The 18,989-nt window shown below is 45.6% G+C and overlaps 1 protein-coding gene across 1 annotated transcript in view; it reads left to right on the forward strand.

Moving 5' to 3' along the window:
- Nucleotides 1–12,174: 12,174 nt before the first annotated feature.
- ZYG11B (zyg-11 family member B, cell cycle regulator) overlaps nt 12,175–18,989 on the forward strand; it is a 285,114-nt gene continuing 278,299 nt past the window's right edge. Inside the window, exon 1 of the mRNA XM_086952450.1 lies at nt 12,175–12,543. Within this exon, the coding sequence (XP_086808576.1) occupies nt 12,541–12,543 (3 nt within the window). The 5' untranslated portion in view covers nt 12,175–12,540. The remainder of the gene's footprint in view (nt 12,544–18,989) is intronic.

Genomic DNA, 18,989 nt, shown 5'->3' on the forward strand with positions numbered 1-18,989 from the left:
TTTACCTTATACACACAGATGTTATAGTGAAGAGAAAAAGGAGGTATTCCTTAGTTGTAACAATTGTAAAAAATCACTAAGCCGTACACTTCTGTGTCAAGGTATTAATTTGCATGGAGCCTGCGAAGGGTCTTCGAATAACCTTTCATGTCACCTGCATGGCACGCCTGCAAAACAGATAGAGCCATTTTTTAGACCACTTTCTAACGGTAGTTACGTTTTATTAAGTGACCACAGCTGTTGTGGCATGCTGCCAGGAAAAGCCTATCTGACGACCGTAACGTCCAGGGCCGTTTGCTGTATGCAAGTATTGTATCCACACAGCAATCCAGATATGAGGGCTGCGTTATGGCCTTCCTTGAATATTTCTTCTATTCGAATTGATACTTTAAGCAGAATGAAGTCTATTCTTTTACAGACAACTGTGCCTTTAACGTCATCCAAAGAAATATATGGTCTGCAAGTGGCAAGGACCTCGGCAGAGATACATTCCCTTTTATCGACAAATTGCCCTGTGCATTTCGTAGAAATTTTAAGCCAAATCTTAAACATGTCTGATACCAGTAGCATCGCACATGTATTTAAGACAGTTTTTTCGGGACTATTAGCACCCTTTGAAACAGTTCTGGGCATCTTCCCGAATTTTGGCCATTCTGTCTTTGGCGGCCTACCCTTAATCTTGGGACTCGTGGCAGGAATTTTATTTTTGTTCCTTCTGCTCCGATATGGCAAGCCAATCCACAGACAAGACTCCAGCAACGATGGAAGAGACGATCCTAGCAATACAAAACTAAGACCGTATCACTAAGGTCCTCGGATAAGAGATCTGAGTACAACCTGGTTTCTTTCATTCAGACCAATCTGGCAGGATTGCATCTTACCTGTGCTTCGATGTCTGCTATGCGGAGAAGAATGCGTGTTGGACGTCTGTCTTACACTACCATCAGCAGTACCAATGGATATCGATACTTTGCTAGGTCCTTTAACAACTCATGCATCGTGTTGTCCCCAGCTGCTACCCATTCTGATGACGGCATTCGTTGAGACTTCACCACTACGAGTAGGTGGCGGTGAGGTACGAGAGGAAAGCAGCACCAAACAGGTACAACCTTCTGTGAGCATTGCTGATCCTAACATCAATGATAGCAATCACGCAGAGAACTGCACAGTTGCAGTATTTTCGAACTTGGTCGAACTTTCACCTGATGTTGTAGACCAATTTTTTGCGAGTCTGTCTGAAATGATGTTTTCTCCAGTCAACGAGAATAACTCTTAAAAAAAACCAATGAGCACACAGCGTTCCCTGAACTCTGAATTCGGCCTTCAGTTTTGATAAACAAAGCTACAGCAAATATTTGGAACTATTTTTTCCCTGAAAGCGAAATTATTTCTGTCCATTTTCGAAAATATTTACCTTTTTTTGGCACATGCTACTCTGCTTAAAGTAGAACTATTCTTAGAGAACAGAGCTTCTATTTTTGGGATACTAGAGACAATATTTTACCTCAGCCTCTAGCACATACACAACATTTTGTATAAATATGTGATGGAATGGTCTCGACCTTCTTTTCTGTATTCAGAGCCATTTCATGTGTAATTTTCGCAATTCATTCAGCTGATATATATATGCATTTATCTGAATGATGACACTGCTTGAAAAGCGTACAGTACCAACACTCATTTTCGTGTATTTACCATATACCATTTCAAATGCGAAATATGTATTTTGGGGTGGGTTGGAAAACACACATGCATCGTTATATGTTTACTATTGCTTAGTTTTTTTGTAATGATGGACATTAATCCGTGGAGTGGGTGTTGTGTTTCTATCTGGGACCCTAATTCGATATTCCCGATTCATGCCCTTATGTGGTTATAATCAATAATATCCTTGTAAAGGCATAAGAATCATATCCATATTCAGTAATAGCCCATGCAGTCCAAAGCACAGCACGGCTACTCCCATCGACTCCTAGAAAGCACAACGCATTCTTTAACCCTTTCGATGCTGATGACGAGCTCAGCTCGTCATGATGCACGGTTGAGCTGTGCTGATGACGAGCTGAGCTCGTCATGAACAATGGGAAAGTGGGGGCCTGCAGCACAGGAGGGGAAAACACCTAGCAGCCAAGGTGTTAAACAAACCAAGCCTCCAGCAGCCCGGGAAATCCCCCCTGCTTTTGTTTTGATTTGAACAAGAACTCCTGGAGTCTAGAAAGAACTGTTAGTTCTTAGTGACGTCTTATGTCCAACCTTACATCAAACTCGGCACCTTTCAGGTATAAATATACCAACTGTTGCCTTAAGCAAACACACGGTGGTTTGGAGCAAAGCGGCTATCTACTTGCCCGAGAGCCCAGCTGATGCGAGAGCCCATGGAAGCCGCCCCTCCCGTTTGACGCACTGAGAGAGACGCTGTCTTTTTCTCCAGCCGAGAAAATCCAGCTCCGGTGTTTCCAGCCTACCCTTGCGGGTTGCTGGGAGATCGAGTCCTGAAGAAAGAGATACCAGACCTCCCACATTCTATTACCAAGGTACGGAGCTGACTAAACCCTTAAGAGAATTCTTGATCCAGATTCTTGGCAAAACAATCTTAACCAACTTAACTTAAAACTGCTACTTACTTACTCCTTCCCAAGTATTAGGCTTAGGTCAGGTACTCCGGGGTAGGCGTAGTTAGAAGCACCAGTTGAGTACGTTAGTCAATGTTTTTATGTATGTATATATTTTATCCATTATTTCATAATACTACTTTTACTGTACGCACTTTACTTTATGATAAGTATTGCAATTGTGGCAATTCATTTCTCTTGCATGAGAAAGAAGACTGCTCAATAAATAACACCTTTTATTGAAAACGCCCGTCTCTCTATTTCTCTGCACTCTGGTGAAACTAAGTATGCATGGTTGACTGAGTGAAATAGCTGCCTATTGTTTTCACACGACTCTAGAGATACACTCTTATTCTGAGGGAGCAAAGTTGTCATGTTTATGCGGTTGTCAGAAACTGAATCCCTTCTTGTCTGAGTCAAGGAATTTCATTCCTCCCTATTCATTCAAGAAAGTTTCTAGTGACCTCTGAGCTAGCTGGCGCAAACCTAAATTAAGTCTAACATAGTCAGTAGAGACCTAGATGACCTCAGTCCTACATCTACACTGCTGGTTATGTTATTCCAATGCGCAGAGCCTATTGGGAAAATAGGAACTACACTACAGTTCAAACTGAGAGACTAATCACATTTGATAAACCTGCAGTGAATAAAGAAGGACTATGCAACAAAGACATGGAACTAGTGCCTCTTGAAACCCAAATTGCAACAGATTGTCAAGAAACACCTGTCTACAATGATGTAGCTTCTGACTATACTAATATGAGAAAGGAGGAAGCAACTACACAGATTAATAACAATCATGATGCAATTCCAACAATTGACAGAACTACCTCTGGCTATTTTATCAATTTCTATGACTTTTCTGAAGATCCTAGTGAACATGAAGAAAAGCCAGCAAACAAAACGTTCAAAGAAAAAATATAACAGAACTCTTTCATCAACTTGGAGAAACATATCTGATTTCACCATGGATTGAATTGTGGATTGTGTTAGGTGTACTTTTCCTCCTGCTCTGGCTCATTTTGGTTTTAAGCTTGGCAAGAATGATTGATGAAAAATACAGTACAATGGACACAGCAAGTCAGAAAATAAACTTGGTTCTAAAGCCTCACAAATCTTCTCATATTGAAAAAAGAGAACTATCATCCGTAAACATCACAGCCATTCCTATACCTGGTGGTGTAGCATGGGACACTACTGATTACGACATCTATGGTCCGGTTGAACTCTTGAAGTATCCACACCAGTTCAAGGTTTCTTTAAGTGACTTTGTCTCACCGAGCACTTTCTCTGATGATTGGGACTTTGAAACTATTAATAACATGATGTCAGATTTAGAAATGTCAGCAAAATGTACAGAACATGATTATTTAGAAGGTTCATCAGATTAAGAAGAAATGTATTGCTTTAATCATTATGGGCACCACTATTTGCATAAATCTGCGAATCCTAGAAATGTTTTTACTTATATTCAATGGGAACATTGTCCAACACCGCCAAAAGGCAGCTTGAAAACATTTTATGAGAAATTCCCATACTTCTCAGGGTTTAATAACACAGATCCAGAAACGTTTTATTTCAAAATTATGAATAAGACAGGAATGAAAAACATGTTGACAAATACTAAACTAATTTATTCTGCAAAATTTTATGCACAGTTGTCTACATTTGGTTTTGAATTTTGGAAAGACAACATTGAGACAAAAACGGTCTGGGGTACAAAAGACTGGCAGGTACAAGGTTTAGAATCATTATTCAGAGCCTGCATGATCCCAGAACAAATAATGTTCCTGAATGACACCATTCAACAAACAACCTGTCTTGGCCTAGCCAAGATAAAGGATTTAAACAAGTTGTCTATACCAAAGCTTATACATGATAGCAATAGCACTACAGATGAGGAGATAGACGTATCCCATATTTTACACCAAAACAGAACTAATCCTGATTGGATAAAATGGTTGATCTGGCCCACAGAAACTAATAACTGTCAAGGTAGATTCCTGAACAAAACACAGGGGTTCACACAGAACAGGCCAGACCCAAGATATTCCCAGAGACAACATCCAGGGATAATAACATCATACAGTGTAGGAAAACTATGCCTCGAATGGCTACAGAAAACCACACTACCTGAAATTAAGCAACACTTGACCTTATTTAAAGAAGGCGTTGACTTGCGAGATTTCTTATTGGGACCTCGCAAACAGCGTCAAAAACGTTTCATATACGCCGGTATATATGCTGCTTACAACAAAGCTTGGAAAGTAACGCAAATTGAAACTGCTGAAAAAATACGAGAAATTGATCGTCTTCATTTGGAAAAAACACTGTCTGTAGTGGACAATGAGTTAACGACTCTGTCCTCCAGAAGTATTCTTTGGACAGCATTGTATCATCTGCTATTGATATAATAGAACAGGATATGCTAATGTTACAACATGGCCAGTCCCAATTACGTTCTATTGTACAGATAGGCTGGACGTTACAAAATCTCTGTTCAGGCTATGTGCCCTGGCGTCTAATCAACACAACGTCAGTATTTTCTATCTTTAACCTTACAGATAAACAAATCTCTTTGGCACAAAGAGGAGCAGACTATACGGTGCTGAGCATTGAAAAACTAGAAAGATTACCATTGACAGTTTCCGAAAAGCCTGTCATTGAATGGATACTACATGGCACCATTACAATACCAATAAAGACATTTCAGTTTCAATATTGCCTAAAGCACATACCAGCGGGCCTGTATGAAAAGTTGGGTAAAGCGTACATCAAGTCAACCTGGAATTTGCCTTACACACATAGATGTTGGAGTGGGGGTAAAAAGAAGTATTTCTTAGTGGTAACAATTGTAAAAACTCACTAAGTGGTACACTTCTGTGTCAAGGAATTAACTTGCATGGAGACTGTGAGGGTTCATCAAATGACCTTTCTTGCCACCTGCACGGCACCCCAGCCACACAAATAGAGCCTTTTTTCAGACAACTTTCCAACGGCAGTTACGTTATGTTACGTGACGACAGCTGTTGTGGCATGTTGCCAGGAACGGCCTATCTCGTTAGTGTTACATCCAGAGTCACTTGCTGTATGCAAGTATTGTATCCAAACAGCAAACTAGACAAGGAGGCAACAATATGGCCTTCATTGAATATCTCTTCTATTCGAATTGATACTTTAAGCAGAATGAAAGCCATTCTTTTACAAAAAACTGTGCCTTTGACCTCGTCCAGAGAGACGTATGATCTGCAAGTCGCAAGGACGTCAGCAGAGATGCATGTATCATTATCAACAAATTGCCCCATGCATTTCGTAGAAATGTTAAGTCAAATCTTAAACATGTCTGATACCAGCGGCATCGCACATGTATTTAAGACAATTTTTTCAGGACTATTATCACCCTTTGAAGCAGTCCTGAGCATCTTCCCGAATTTTGTGCACTCTGTGTTCGGCGGCCTGCCTCTCATCTTGGGACTCGTAGCAGGAATTTTATTTTTGTTCCTTCTGCTACGATATGGCAAGTCCAGTCACAAGCAATACCCAGGTTACCATGGAACAAACGATCCTGGCAATGCGGTACAGAGATAGGATTACCAAAGTCCTCGGCTTGGCTCGGCTAAGAGATCTGAATACCACATGGTTTCTTTCATTCAGACCAATCTGGCAAGATTGCATCCTACCTGTTCTACAATGCCTGTGGAGAAGAATGCGTGTTAGACGTCTGTCTCACACTCCCATCAGCAGTACCTATGGATGTCGATACTTTGCTTGGTTTGGTAACGGCTCATGCAACGTGTTGTCCCCAGCGGCTACCAATTCTGATGACGGCATTCGTTGAGACCTCACAGCAACATGCTGGCAGTGAGGTACGAGATGAAAGCGGCACACAGGTACAACATTTCGTGACCATTGCTGATCTAGACAACGATGACGGCAATGCATCTCACATATGCACTATTTCTACTTTTTCGGACATGGTCCAACTTTCACCTACTGTTGTAGACAAATTCTTTGCCAGCCCATCTGAGTTAATGTTGTCTCCTAACAACTAGAATAACTTTTGAAAACAAGAGCACACAGCATTTCCTGAACTTTGAATTCGGCCTTCAGTTTTGATAAACAGAACTTCTAAAAACTTTGGAACTATTGTTTCCTCAAACTAAATTATTTTTTCTCATTCCCAAAATATTTACTTTTTTTGGCACAGAGTAATCTGCTTAAAGTAGAACTATTCTTAGAGAACAAGATTTCTATTTTTAAGGAAAAAATCTAGAGACAATATTTGAACTCAGCCTCTAGCACATGTACAGTCTTGTATAAATATGTGATGAAATGGTTTCAACCTTCTCTTCTGTATTAAGAGCAATTTCATGAATGTAACTTTTCGTGATTCATTCAGTCAGCATTTCAAATGTAAACTATATGCATTGTTTGAATGATACCATTGCTTAGAAAACGTACAAAACAGTACAATACTCATTTTCGCGTACAAACCATTTCAAATGCATTTTTTGTATTTTTGGGTGGGATTGTAAACACATGCTTAGATATGTTATACTTGCTTTAGTACTTAGTAAAGATGGACATTGTACGTGGAGTGGGTGTTGTAGACAAATCTAGGGCTCTAGTGTAATTTTCCCGATTCATGCCCTTATATAGGTATAACTCATCATATCCTTATATAGGCATCAGAATCATAACCATATTTAGACTCAGCCAATGTAGTCCAAATATGGCATGGCTACTTCCACAGATTCCTAGAAATCACATTGAGTTCTTGAAGAGACCAAGGGCCATATGTAGGTAAATGGCATTTACCGAATCGTAAATACCGAATTTTACCGATTCGGTATTTACAATTCGGTAAATGCCATGTAGGTAATTATTCTGTAAATATTACCGAATCGGTAATATGCGGTAATTACCGAATCGGTATTTACCGATTCGGTAATTGCCATTGATTCCTATGGGCCTTGAGGCCCATAGGAATCAATGGCAATTACCGAATCGGTAAATACCGATTCGGTAATTTTACCGATTTGTCAAGGGGGACAGGGTGTCACTTTGACACCCTGTAGCACCCCTGATTTTGGCTTGTGTGCAATGTGACACACATACATGCCCTTAGGGCATGTATGCGTGCCACATGGCACAGGTGTACATGCACAGATGTGCATGTACACAGAAATTCGTTATTTACCATGCCATTGTATTTCATGGTAAATAACGAATTTCTAAGGGCCTGTGGCACTGTTTCCAGTGCCACCTACATCCCAAAATTCCGATTCTGTACATTTACCGAATCGGTACTTTACCGATTCGGTAAAATTACCGATTCGGTAAATATACAGAATCGGTAATTTTCAGGCCCCCTACATCTGGAATTACGAATACCAGTCGGTAACGGCCGAAATCGGCCGTTACCGACAGGTATTTTCCCACCTACATATGGCCCCAAATCTCCAGCAGTCCGGGACTTTCCCCTGCTTCTGTATTGATTTGTCCTAGAACTCCTGGAGTCCTAAAAGAACTGCAAGTTCTTAGTGATGTATTATGTCCAACCTTCCGTCAAACTCGGCACCTTCCAGGTATAAATATACCAGCATCTGCCCTAGTAAAACACAAAGTGGTTTGGAGCAGATCCACTGACTACTTGCCCGACGCCCTGCTGTAGCGTGTGCCGAAGGAGCCCGACCCTCCAGCTGAAGCACTGAGAGAGACGCTGTCTTTTCTCTTTTCGAGAAATCCAGCTCCGGTGTTTCCCGGCTACCCTTGTGGATTACTGGGAGATCATGTCCTGAGAGAGAGATACAAGACCTCCTACATTCTATAAACAAGGTACGGAGCTGATTAGACCCTTAGAGAATTCTTGGATAGATTCTTGGCAGAAACTATTTAACTCAAACTACATCTCACTTTCTCCTTCCCATGTACTAGGCTTAGATTAGGTATACCGGGGTAGGCGTATATTAGAAGCACCAGTCGAGTACATTTAGTCATCTTTTATCATCGTATGTATTTTATCCATTTTAAGTATCTTATGGCTTAGAAACTAGATAAATGCTTTTACAGTATTATTTCATAATACTCTTTTTACTGTACGCACTTTACTTTATGACAAGTATTGCGATTGTAGCAATTCGCTTCTCTTGCATGAGAAAGAAGACTGCTCAATGAATAACCTTTTTATTGAAAAAGCCCGTCTCTCTATTTCTCTGCACTTCTGGTGAAACTAAGCATGCACGATTGACTGAGTGAAATAGCCATCTATTGTTTCCGCGACTCTGGAGATACATTCCTTATTCTTGGGGAACAAAGTTGTCATGTTATATGGTTGCCAGAAACGAATCCCTTCTTGTGTATTCGAGAAAGTTTCTAGTGACCTCTGAGCTAGCTGGCATTCACAAATTAAGTCTAACATATTCAATAGAGACCTAGTCGACTTAAGTCCTAAGTCTAAACTATCGTTTATGTTATTCCAATGCGCAGAGCCTATTGGGAATATAGGAACTACACTACAGAGGTGTCTCAAAGTCCAGTTATTTTTAGGTCTCGCCTAGCATCGCAGCGCATGCGCTGTCCGCTTTGCGAGATCTATTGTCATTGAGTTGAATTCAGAAGTGGAGTGGAAGCTCCGCCCAGACTTTCGATTGGCACACGTCATCCTTTATGGTAAACACTCGCCTCCGATTGAAAGTGAGGCTTTTTGGTGACCGCCCGGTCTCCTTTAGACCCGCCCATCCGGACTGGATCGTGATAAAAGGCTGAGCCTAGTTTGGAAAGGCACATTACTATTTTGTATTCAGATTTTTAACCACAGGACCGCTTCGATTTCTGGATTCAATTTCTCACTTTCTGCTGCAGCTTTTCTTTTATTTGTTATTTTTTATTTCAACAGTCCTTGAATTCCCCGATCACTTTTTTTTGTTTTAAAGTGACTTCTTACAGAGGCGCCTGCTGTGTTTTAAACTTGTGTTTTATTTTATTTTTCACATTTTTTTAATTGTTGCCCTCACGTGGCCATGAGCACATTTTTATCGGCTGCCGAACCGCTCCGTGGTGGCCGTTTTCTTCCTCTTCTCTATCTCCTCGTCCTTCTTGTACTTCATCTACGTCGCACCTGGAATAGTGTTGAGTGGTATTTGTGTTCATCTAAGGAGTGTGTTCTTTTTAGAGTGACTGTGTGACAGGATTCGGCACCCCCTTCAATCAGAGCTCGAAGTTAGACCCCAGAATGCAGCAAAGCAGATGTAAATACTTTTGAAGAACAAAATGCCCTGGACACCCACAGAGCATGAGATGGATTTAGCAGATGCAAAGATAGAGAGCGAGAGCCCCTCTAGACACTATGGGGTCCATTAGGATTGCGGTGAATCCGCATCCTCCGGGCCGGCGGAAGCCACCGCCGGCCCGGAGGATGCGGATTCACCGCTGCGGTGTTAGAAAAGACCCCCCGCCAGATTAGGATAGCAGGGGGATCGGGAGAACCGTCCGCATCTTTTCCGCCGTGGTCCCGCGGCGGAAATGCTTTAATATGGTGGCAGTGTCTGTCAGACACCGCCAGCCATATTAGGATTTGCCTTCGGACATGCCTTTCTACTGCAGCAATGTCGCCACAAAAAGGCATACGGTCTATTCTTTGGGGGCCCGTTGCGGGCCCCCAGGGTGAAGGGGTAGTGTGGGTACACATAGGGGGTACCTATGGTACCCCACTGCATTTGCTTGCACATAGCGGCAGGCACCGCGCGGTGCCTGACGCTTTGTGCATGCAAATGCACAGCATGCAGTTTTAACATTGCGGCGGGTGCTGCTGTAAGCAGCACCCGCCGCAATGGTAAAAATACAGGATGTGACCGCCAGGGTGGTGGTCACATCCTAATTCACACGGAGGGACCGCCGCTGCTCCTGCGGACGGTCCCTCCACCTCTGGGATGGCGGACGGACGCAGGTCTGTCCACCATCATAATGACCCCCTATGTTAGGAGTGGAAATGTGTGGACCGGTGGGAGTTTGAATCTCTTCTGCTATTACTTTCCCAGAATGCTCTGCCGAAAGGTGTTTATTTGTTGGAGGTGTGAACTAAGCACACATTGACAGTTCCAGTGCAGCCTTCAGACAATGTAAGTACTTGAAATATATGCTTTAAATTCTAGTGTTTCTGAGAAGAACCGGTTGGCGGTTGTGCTTCCCTTACAGACACCCCCCATCCCATTGTATGTTTTTGTCATATCCCTAGTGAGATCTGTGAGAGTCGAGGGCCCCTCATCACATTCTGCTGGGACCCCATCATTTTGTGTTACGTCACTGGAGTATACTGTGATATCTGCACGCAGTAAGACGTGATAACAAGTTATCTTGCTACTTTCTTCATTTCCTCCTTTCCTCCACATTATGTCACATAGCGCCCCGAGGCAGATTTAGTAGTTATGCGCGCTATTCAAGGACACCGCGTGATGTAACATTATATTGCCCTTCTACCTATTATTTTTTTTGCTTTCCCCTATCCTGCTATACTAGGCAAGCTCTGTAGTGACAGTGGGAGGCACCGCAAGGCAACTTTTAAGCCCCTTCATATGGGCCACCACGGTCATTTTGAGTACAGGCCTTTTGTCATTGACATGAGAACTTTCCCACAATAGAGGCGAGGGAGCATGTTGGGTCCAGAGTAGGGATATCCCAGAGTGATCATAGTAACAAGCATTTGCAATGCAATAGGTCTCGTCTTTTACGCGAGTTTGAGCTATTGGCATTGTAGATGACAATGCCTTTCATTTATGTTTTAAAAAATAAAGCATAAATAAAAGGCATTTTCATTTACAATGCCAATAGCTCAAACTCACGTAAACGCGAGACCTATTGCATTGCAAATGCTTGTTGGCTTTGTAATAAATCGAGTAAGCTCATATAGTTGTCCGTGGATTATTATGTACCAGAGAGTTATTGTCTAATTAACTGTGTATTAATAAATGTTCTCCCCTTTACACTTTTATGCTGCTAAAAAGAAACATCAGAGTGTGTCTCTAGTAAATGTCTAGAAATAATGGGCCCGCCCTTTCAGCACAAAACTCTAGTTACATTAAAAAATCACCCTCCTCATGCCCCTTAAGCTAGGTCAGTCGAAAAAGTGTGTCATTCTGGAAAATTGGGCTGTGGACCAAAAACGTTTGGAGAGTACTGATGTAAATAAAGGTCATTTGCAGAGTACTTGAACGAGAAGTTTGTCTTCCATTTTCTGTATTTGCTAAACAGAAGTTTAGAAGCGGTTTTGCCAGCTCAAAAAAGCTTAAGTGACTTCTTTTGCCGTTCAGTGATATTTTATAGGCAAAAAATGCGGTCTGTTGTTGATTTGTCCCTATGTTTTTACAAAGACTTGATGATTTGCCCATTTTTTCACAAGCTTTTATTTTTGCTATTTTGTCCACTACCTCCACATTAAAATACCGGCGACAACCTCTGGCCAGGGTGCAGCAACCCCCGTACCCTGAGCCAGGCACCCGAGGGCCCCTAAACACACTGACGCCGCTGCAGTCATGCCTGGCTTGTGCCTCTTTAAGAGCTCGGCGAGGGCGGTGCTACGCCGGGAGCCAGGAGGAATCACTTCCAGGTCCGGTGGAGCAGCTGTTTGTCAGTGTCTCGCCTGTGTTTACGTTAGTGGTTCCTGGGAATCCCCCGGTATTCCGGGAAGGGCGGCGGGTACGCTGTAGCTTCGATCCGTTCTGGCTGCGCGTGACGGGGGGACGCGCGCGGCGCTCCGCCTCTCCCTGCGAGGCTGCGATGCGCTGACGCCTGTTGCTAGGTCACTCGCCGCTGCACCGCTTCCTGGGTACACGGGGGACCTGTCCGCACACCGGACCGGGCGGCGGTCGTTGTTACCTCCGCAGCGGGCGGCAGTGGGGCGACGGGCCCAGGGGGCTGCGGCGCAGAGTCCATGGTAAGTGCCGACAACGAGCTGAGCGAATTGGGGAAGATGAGGGTGCACACGGGGTGCCCGTGTAATACAGCACTTCACAGCTGGCAGGGGATGGGGGGGGGGGGGGGAGGGGGCTAGGGTGGTCTAAATACGGTCTCTTGTACGTACAGTGCAATATGTGAACGTGAGTGGTTGGTACTCGTCGTAAACATTACACCCGACTTAAAAACACCTATGACGCCTTAAGCAAGACCGCTGACAATAACACATTCTTATGCACGTTGATCGACCTTGTGTACCCCGTTTTAGTGCCACATCTGTCTTGTTTGGGGGTTAAGTCCTCTCCCCTCGAGTGATCGAACTGACGTCACTGCGAGGCAGGCTGGGGGTGGAAAGCCTGGCTTATGTTCTACCTCCTATTATGTAACCGAAAGCAAAAACGCCTTGGTGCATATTGTGAAACGACGAGTGCTTATCTGTAAATAGAACTTCCTGTGGCATTTAATCACACGGGCTACATACAGCCCCCTGGACGGCCAGCGACATCAAGTGTTTAGTCAAATAGTTCAAATGGTTCAGTTTATATATGTAAATTGGTTACCAGTAGCATTTATCTCTGTATACATATGGAACATTTTATTAAACGGATTTAAAAATAAATTAAATAGAAGTCCCAGCTTCTAATGTTGTTTATTCTTTACTAGTAGGGAAAGGGACATCGAAGGGTTGCAGTCAAAATATCAATAGAAATAGAAGACCTCTAGATTTCAAGCTAACTCTTACCTATTATTATTTGCACCCGTTGGGACCCTGGGCATGTAGCCGATAATGTCTGCCCAGAGCTTTCAGTGTAGACATTTCTTACCTGAGCACTAGACCCATTTGAAAACGTTCGCTCGAGTAATACAAATGCCCTCTGACTTAGCAATTACTTCCCCACACTAAACCCTTCTCTCTCTGTCCGCTGTGTTTATCTTTTCCTGAGCTCCTTACTTTCAAGTTTCAAATCATTAATTGCTACAATGATTGTCCATTTACCAAGGATCTGGTTAAATATATATCTTTTCGATCTGTCTCCATTCATGAGAGGCTTTGATCCAAGTTATGGTTCGGACTACCTTGATTTATGCTGACCGTATACTGTGTGGTTTTGTTCGCTGAGGAATATTTGAATAATGTTCGGGAAATGGGTGTGTGTCGGGTGTGAAAAAGAGTCATTCGTGTAATAGTGAGCGATGCTAGTAGGCATGATATCAGTGTGAACATCCCCAGTCTATGGAGAATTTTTAGGGTCTTCATGATATTAAAAAAAAACAGTTAAGATATAAAGGTCGAGATCAGAGGATTGCATCATTGCGTTTCCATTTTCATACAAGGTAATGTATAGCTCATATTTCTGGCTATGCCAATACGACACAAAGGTATTATTCCCCCATTGTGGATTTTTTTTGGTATTTACACTTAAGAGAAGAAGCATAGTGTAATAGGCCAGAAAGGTTATGTCCATAGTTTGAAAAAATGTAGGTCAACTTTTAATGGAGCTTAGTCTTGAGACTGGTAAACTGTTACCGGTTAAGGTTTCCAGATTGTACATTAAGGCTTTGTATTTGTGGTAGCAGCTTGTGGTGTTGGATAGGTTAGGGAAAATGGGATCTGAGGTGCTGTTGCATGCATCCTTCAACTCTGCTAAGATACGAAGCCTCATTTGTTTTAGGTTTGGTGACCATAATAAGATTACACAAAAGTATGAAATAGCAACAGCTTGCAGGGTGGGGGATTTGGGGTGGTAATGGGGAGACAAGGAGGAGTCAGGGAGAAATAGATAAGTCAGTACACAGAGAAATTGCAGGAGTAAGATACCTATTTTGGGTGTTAAAGGTGTGCATCAGTGTCGATGCACATTTGGTTGAAAAGGCAGACTTGTCTTTGGTACATTATCCTGAAGTATACAAAAAAGTGATGGATTGAATGCTTGAATTCATCGCAGTTACTGGTAATTACTCAGGAACGTATCCCAGTCCTTTGTTATTTTGCACACCGTGCCACCTCAGTTTGGACCCCAGCATATGCAAATCAGTCTTGACCCTGCTCCAATGGGCATAGGCTAGACTTAACATCCAGGCCAGGTTCTTCCTGAACCAGAACAGAAGCAGCCTGGACCTGATATCACCCTTATGAGGTCAGGTATAGCCTTGTTCAAGTGGCGCGAATGCACAACACCCATTTTTGGGCATACCTATTCCTCTTAGAGTGTCACACTGAAGTATACAAAAAGTGATCGATGGAATGCTTGAATTAATCTCAGCCATTGGTAATTACTTGGTGGTCGCATCCCAGTCCATTGTTATTTTACACAAAATGCCACCTCAGTTTGCACTCCGGCACATGCAAATCAGTCTTGAATCTGCTCCAGTGGGAATCCCGAATGATTGACAGTGGTTAGGTTTACTGCAAGCATTCCTCTCATCACCTCTTGTGTGTTTGATGTAACATGATAGTTGGGCAAGGGTATGCCCAGACGTGGGTCCTGTGCTCAAAGTGTTACTGGAACCAAACCGACTAAGTAGCCCCAATCAGGGCAAAACTGGTCTTGGTTTACTTGTGTTCCAGTTCAGCGAGGACAAGGCCTGGCAGTTCACACTGGAAAGGTCCTATTGGATCAAGCTCAAGACTTATTTGCATATGACTAGGTACAAACTGAGGGGGCATGGTACGCAAAAGAACAATGGGTTAGCATGCTACCCAGAGCAATTACCAGTGGTTACCCTTATTGCAAGCATTCATCTAATCAACGTTTGTATATTTGGTAAATTATCAGCATGCCTTTGGGAGCATAGAAGAAGAAACACGCATTTACAATGCAAAGTTTGAGCTATTGGCATTGTAAATTACACATTTTTTATTTATGTGTTGGTTTTGAAAACAGATAAATAAGTGGCATTGTCATTTACAATGCCAATAGCTTAATCTCTCGCAAATGCCACACACAAAGACACAGCCCCACAGACCGAGCCCCACACACGCCCCACACACACACACACACAGCCCCACACACACACACACAGCCACACACACACACACCGAGCCACACACAGAGCCATACACACACACACACACACACACACATAGCCACACACACACATAGCCACACACACACCCACTCAGAGCCACACACACACAGAGCCACACACACACACAGCTGCGCAGGGATGAGTAAATTATGCAGCAGGCACTTACCTCTGGATAGCAGTCCTTGGCCAGCAACTGTAGCATGGCCGTCTTCCCACAATGCACCTCTCCCACGAGGACCAGCTTAAACCTCACAACGGCGGAGGCCTGGGGGCTGCACCTTTCTTTCATACTCGGGATGTGCTACGGGCAGGGGCCCATCATGTGCTGAGGCTGGCCTGCTGATGGTGGTACCCCCAGACTCTGCCGAGGCCTCTGCGGGTCCCGAGGTTGCAGTAAAGTGTGGAGGAGCTGGGATATCTGCGGGTCCCCCGGCTGTCCCGCTGCAGTGGGTCCTGTCTGAGGGGTGCTCTGACTACGCCACTGGAGCAGCGCGCCGAGGGCCGGACGGCTGCTGGTGTTTGGGTTGTGCTACCTCTCAGGCCTGCCCCAGGGTCAAACTGGACCGAAAGGCAGTTTTCTTTTTGGCAGGGTTAGCACATAGTGAGGCACAGAAACAAACCCCAGCTCGCGCGCAGGCAACCGGGGACAGGCTCTGCGGGTCCAGAGGGTGCAGTAAAGTGTGGAGGAGCTGGGATAACTGCGGGTCCCCCGGCTGTCACGCTGCAGTGGGTCCTGTCTGAGGGGTGCTCTGACTACGCCACTGGAGCAGCGCACCGAGGGCCGGCCGGCTGCTGGTGTTTGGACTGTGCTACCTCTACAGATGTCACCTGAGATATAAACCTAACTCCAGCTGTAAAAATCAGCTCAGCAGAGTGCCTCCATGCAGGTACTGGGGTCACCATTTTAGGTGCATTCATTCACACCCTCTGCTCTCACTTTGGGTGCCTTTAAACATGCAGGCCTAACTCGACCACCTGCCTTCACTGTGTAGTTGTTATGTTTAGTCTGCACCCGTCTCCTCCAGCTTGGCGCTTGGCAGTGAATGCCCTCTGCCTGCATTTGAAGCTATCGGCGCGCAGCCCCCTTGTGATGCCTGCGAGGCTTGAGCGCGGACCGTGCCCCGCTGCTTGTAAAAGTCCCCCAGCTGCCCCCGAGCTGTGGGTGCCACAGCCGAGGGTGCAGGCACGCGGTGAGGGCCCACCTTGGGAGTCTGTGGGCGATTCAGACGTCCTCTGGAGTCTGGGAGCGCCGCTTGTTGTAATCAGGCTGAGATTACACAGCCCAGCCGCCTCATTGCGCGCTTACTCGCGCTGGACCCACGCGCCTGCATTTTAATCACTGCTTCATGCTGTACAACACTAACCCCTCTTTTGTTGTGCAGGTCCCCTGGAGCTGTCTTGTTTTATTCGCGCCGCCTGCTTTTAATTTTCCTTCGTCTTTGGAGTGCGCGCTGGGACCCGTCCGGTCGCGCTGCACCTCCACCAGCTGATTCCGCCTCCCGGCCCGCCCACTGCAGCCGAGCAAGGTGCTGTCTGGGTCGTGACCTGGTGAGCCGCCATCTTGGGTGAGGGAGTAGGCGAGCGGTGCAGCGCTCGGCTCCTCGCACCCTCGGCCTCATAAATATTCTGGCCTGACAATTGTCCCATTGATTGGGAGTCTGTGGGCGATTCAGACGTCCTCTGGAGTCTGGGAGCGTCGCTTGTTGTAATCAGGCTGAGATTACACAGCCCAGCCGCCTCATTGCGCGCTTACTCGCGCTGGACCCACGCGCCTGCATTTTAATCACTGCTTCATGCTGTACAACACTAACCCCTCTTTTGTTGTGCAGGTCCCCTGGAGCTGTCTTGTTTTATTTGCGCCGCCTGCTTTTAATTTTCCTTCGTCTTTGGAGTGCGCGCTGGGACCCGTCCGGTCGCGCTGCACCTCCACCAGCTGATTCCGCCTCCCGGCCCGCCCACTGCAGCCGAGCAAGGTGCTGCCTGGGTCGTGACCTGGTGAGCCGCCATCTTGGGTGAGGGAGTAGGCGAGCGGTGCAGCGCTCGGCCCCTCCCGCCCTCGGCCTTATAAAATGGTCCCTCCTCATAGGGAGCGCAGCGGACGGGCGCAGCGGGCGCGCCGTCATCGCGCCGAAGTCGCCCCTAAGTCCCGCCCGTCTGTGCCCGTCCGTGCCCAGACGGGCGCAGGGGCCAGAGACTCTGCCGCTCCCATTACTTACAGCACCGAGGCACTTAAAGCCTTTCAGTTCCCCTCCTGCCCCCTCCACCCCATCACTTGGGCTCGTATTACCTCCCTGGAAATCATGGGAAGCTCACACCCTCTACTAGGGGCTGTCACACTTGCTACCCACGAGTCAAGCCTCCGCGTTCTGTACCTCAACACTCGCTCCTTCATTAGGCACCAGATCGACATCTTCCTCTTACTGACCACCGAGAGTCCGGATATACTCCTACTCTCGGAGACATGGCTCTCGGAAGACTCGCTCCCAGACATTCTGGCAGCGTTACCTCCCGATTATTACATGCTGAATGCCAATCGATCTGGCGGCCGTCAGGGAGGAGGTGTTGCAGCAGTAATCCGCAAAAACTTGCAACTCGTCTCCACCTCCTCGCTCATTCTCCCTGCAGTTGATAACCTTGTGGTCAACCTGGGCACGAAAGAAGGCGTTGTTACGCTCGTGGTGCTATACCGCCCCCCGTACCCTATGCCTCTATTTCCCCCTTCTTTTGTCGAACAAATAGCCAACCTCACCACCTCCTCCCCTCGTGTAGCCATTTTTGGGGACTTCAACTACTGGTATTCTCATCAGGACGCTGGCCCTCAGGCCACTGAGCTCTTCGAGGCCCTCTCGTCCCTTACCCTAAAACAACACATTGACGCCCCCACACACACCGGAGGCCATATCCTCGACCACATCTGGACCCATGGGGTCAAGCTTTCCCATCCGGTGATCACCCCCTGCATCTGGTCCGACCATTTCCTGGTAGACGCCACCCTCACTATTACTGGCCATATCAGAGCCCCTCCCTCTGAGGGTGGCATGGCACGAAAATGGAGGGCTGTAGACACGCAGGTTCTCCTTGACCTCCTCTCGAAATCCCGCCCTTCCCTCTCGTCGGACCTCAGCACTGACAAGCTAGCTCATGACATCTCTCACTGGCTTGTCTCGGCTAGCGACATCTTAGCCCCCCTCACCAAATTCCCTCGGTCACGGCACAATCACTCCCATAAGTGGTATAACCCCGATCTTAAAAAGCAACATCTTGAACTTCGCCAACTGGAGCGTAGGTGGAGAAGGGACTACCACACCTCTAGCAGGGAGTCTTACTTGGCTGCGCGCAACAAGTATAAGAAAGCCATCATTGCGGCCAAATCTACATATATCGCGGAAAGAATCC

The sequence above is a fragment of the Lissotriton vulgaris genome, chromosome 1_1, assembly GCF_964263255.1.
Source record: "Lissotriton vulgaris chromosome 1_1, aLisVul1.2, whole genome shotgun sequence".
Lineage (NCBI taxonomy): Eukaryota > Metazoa > Chordata > Amphibia > Caudata > Salamandridae > Lissotriton > Lissotriton vulgaris.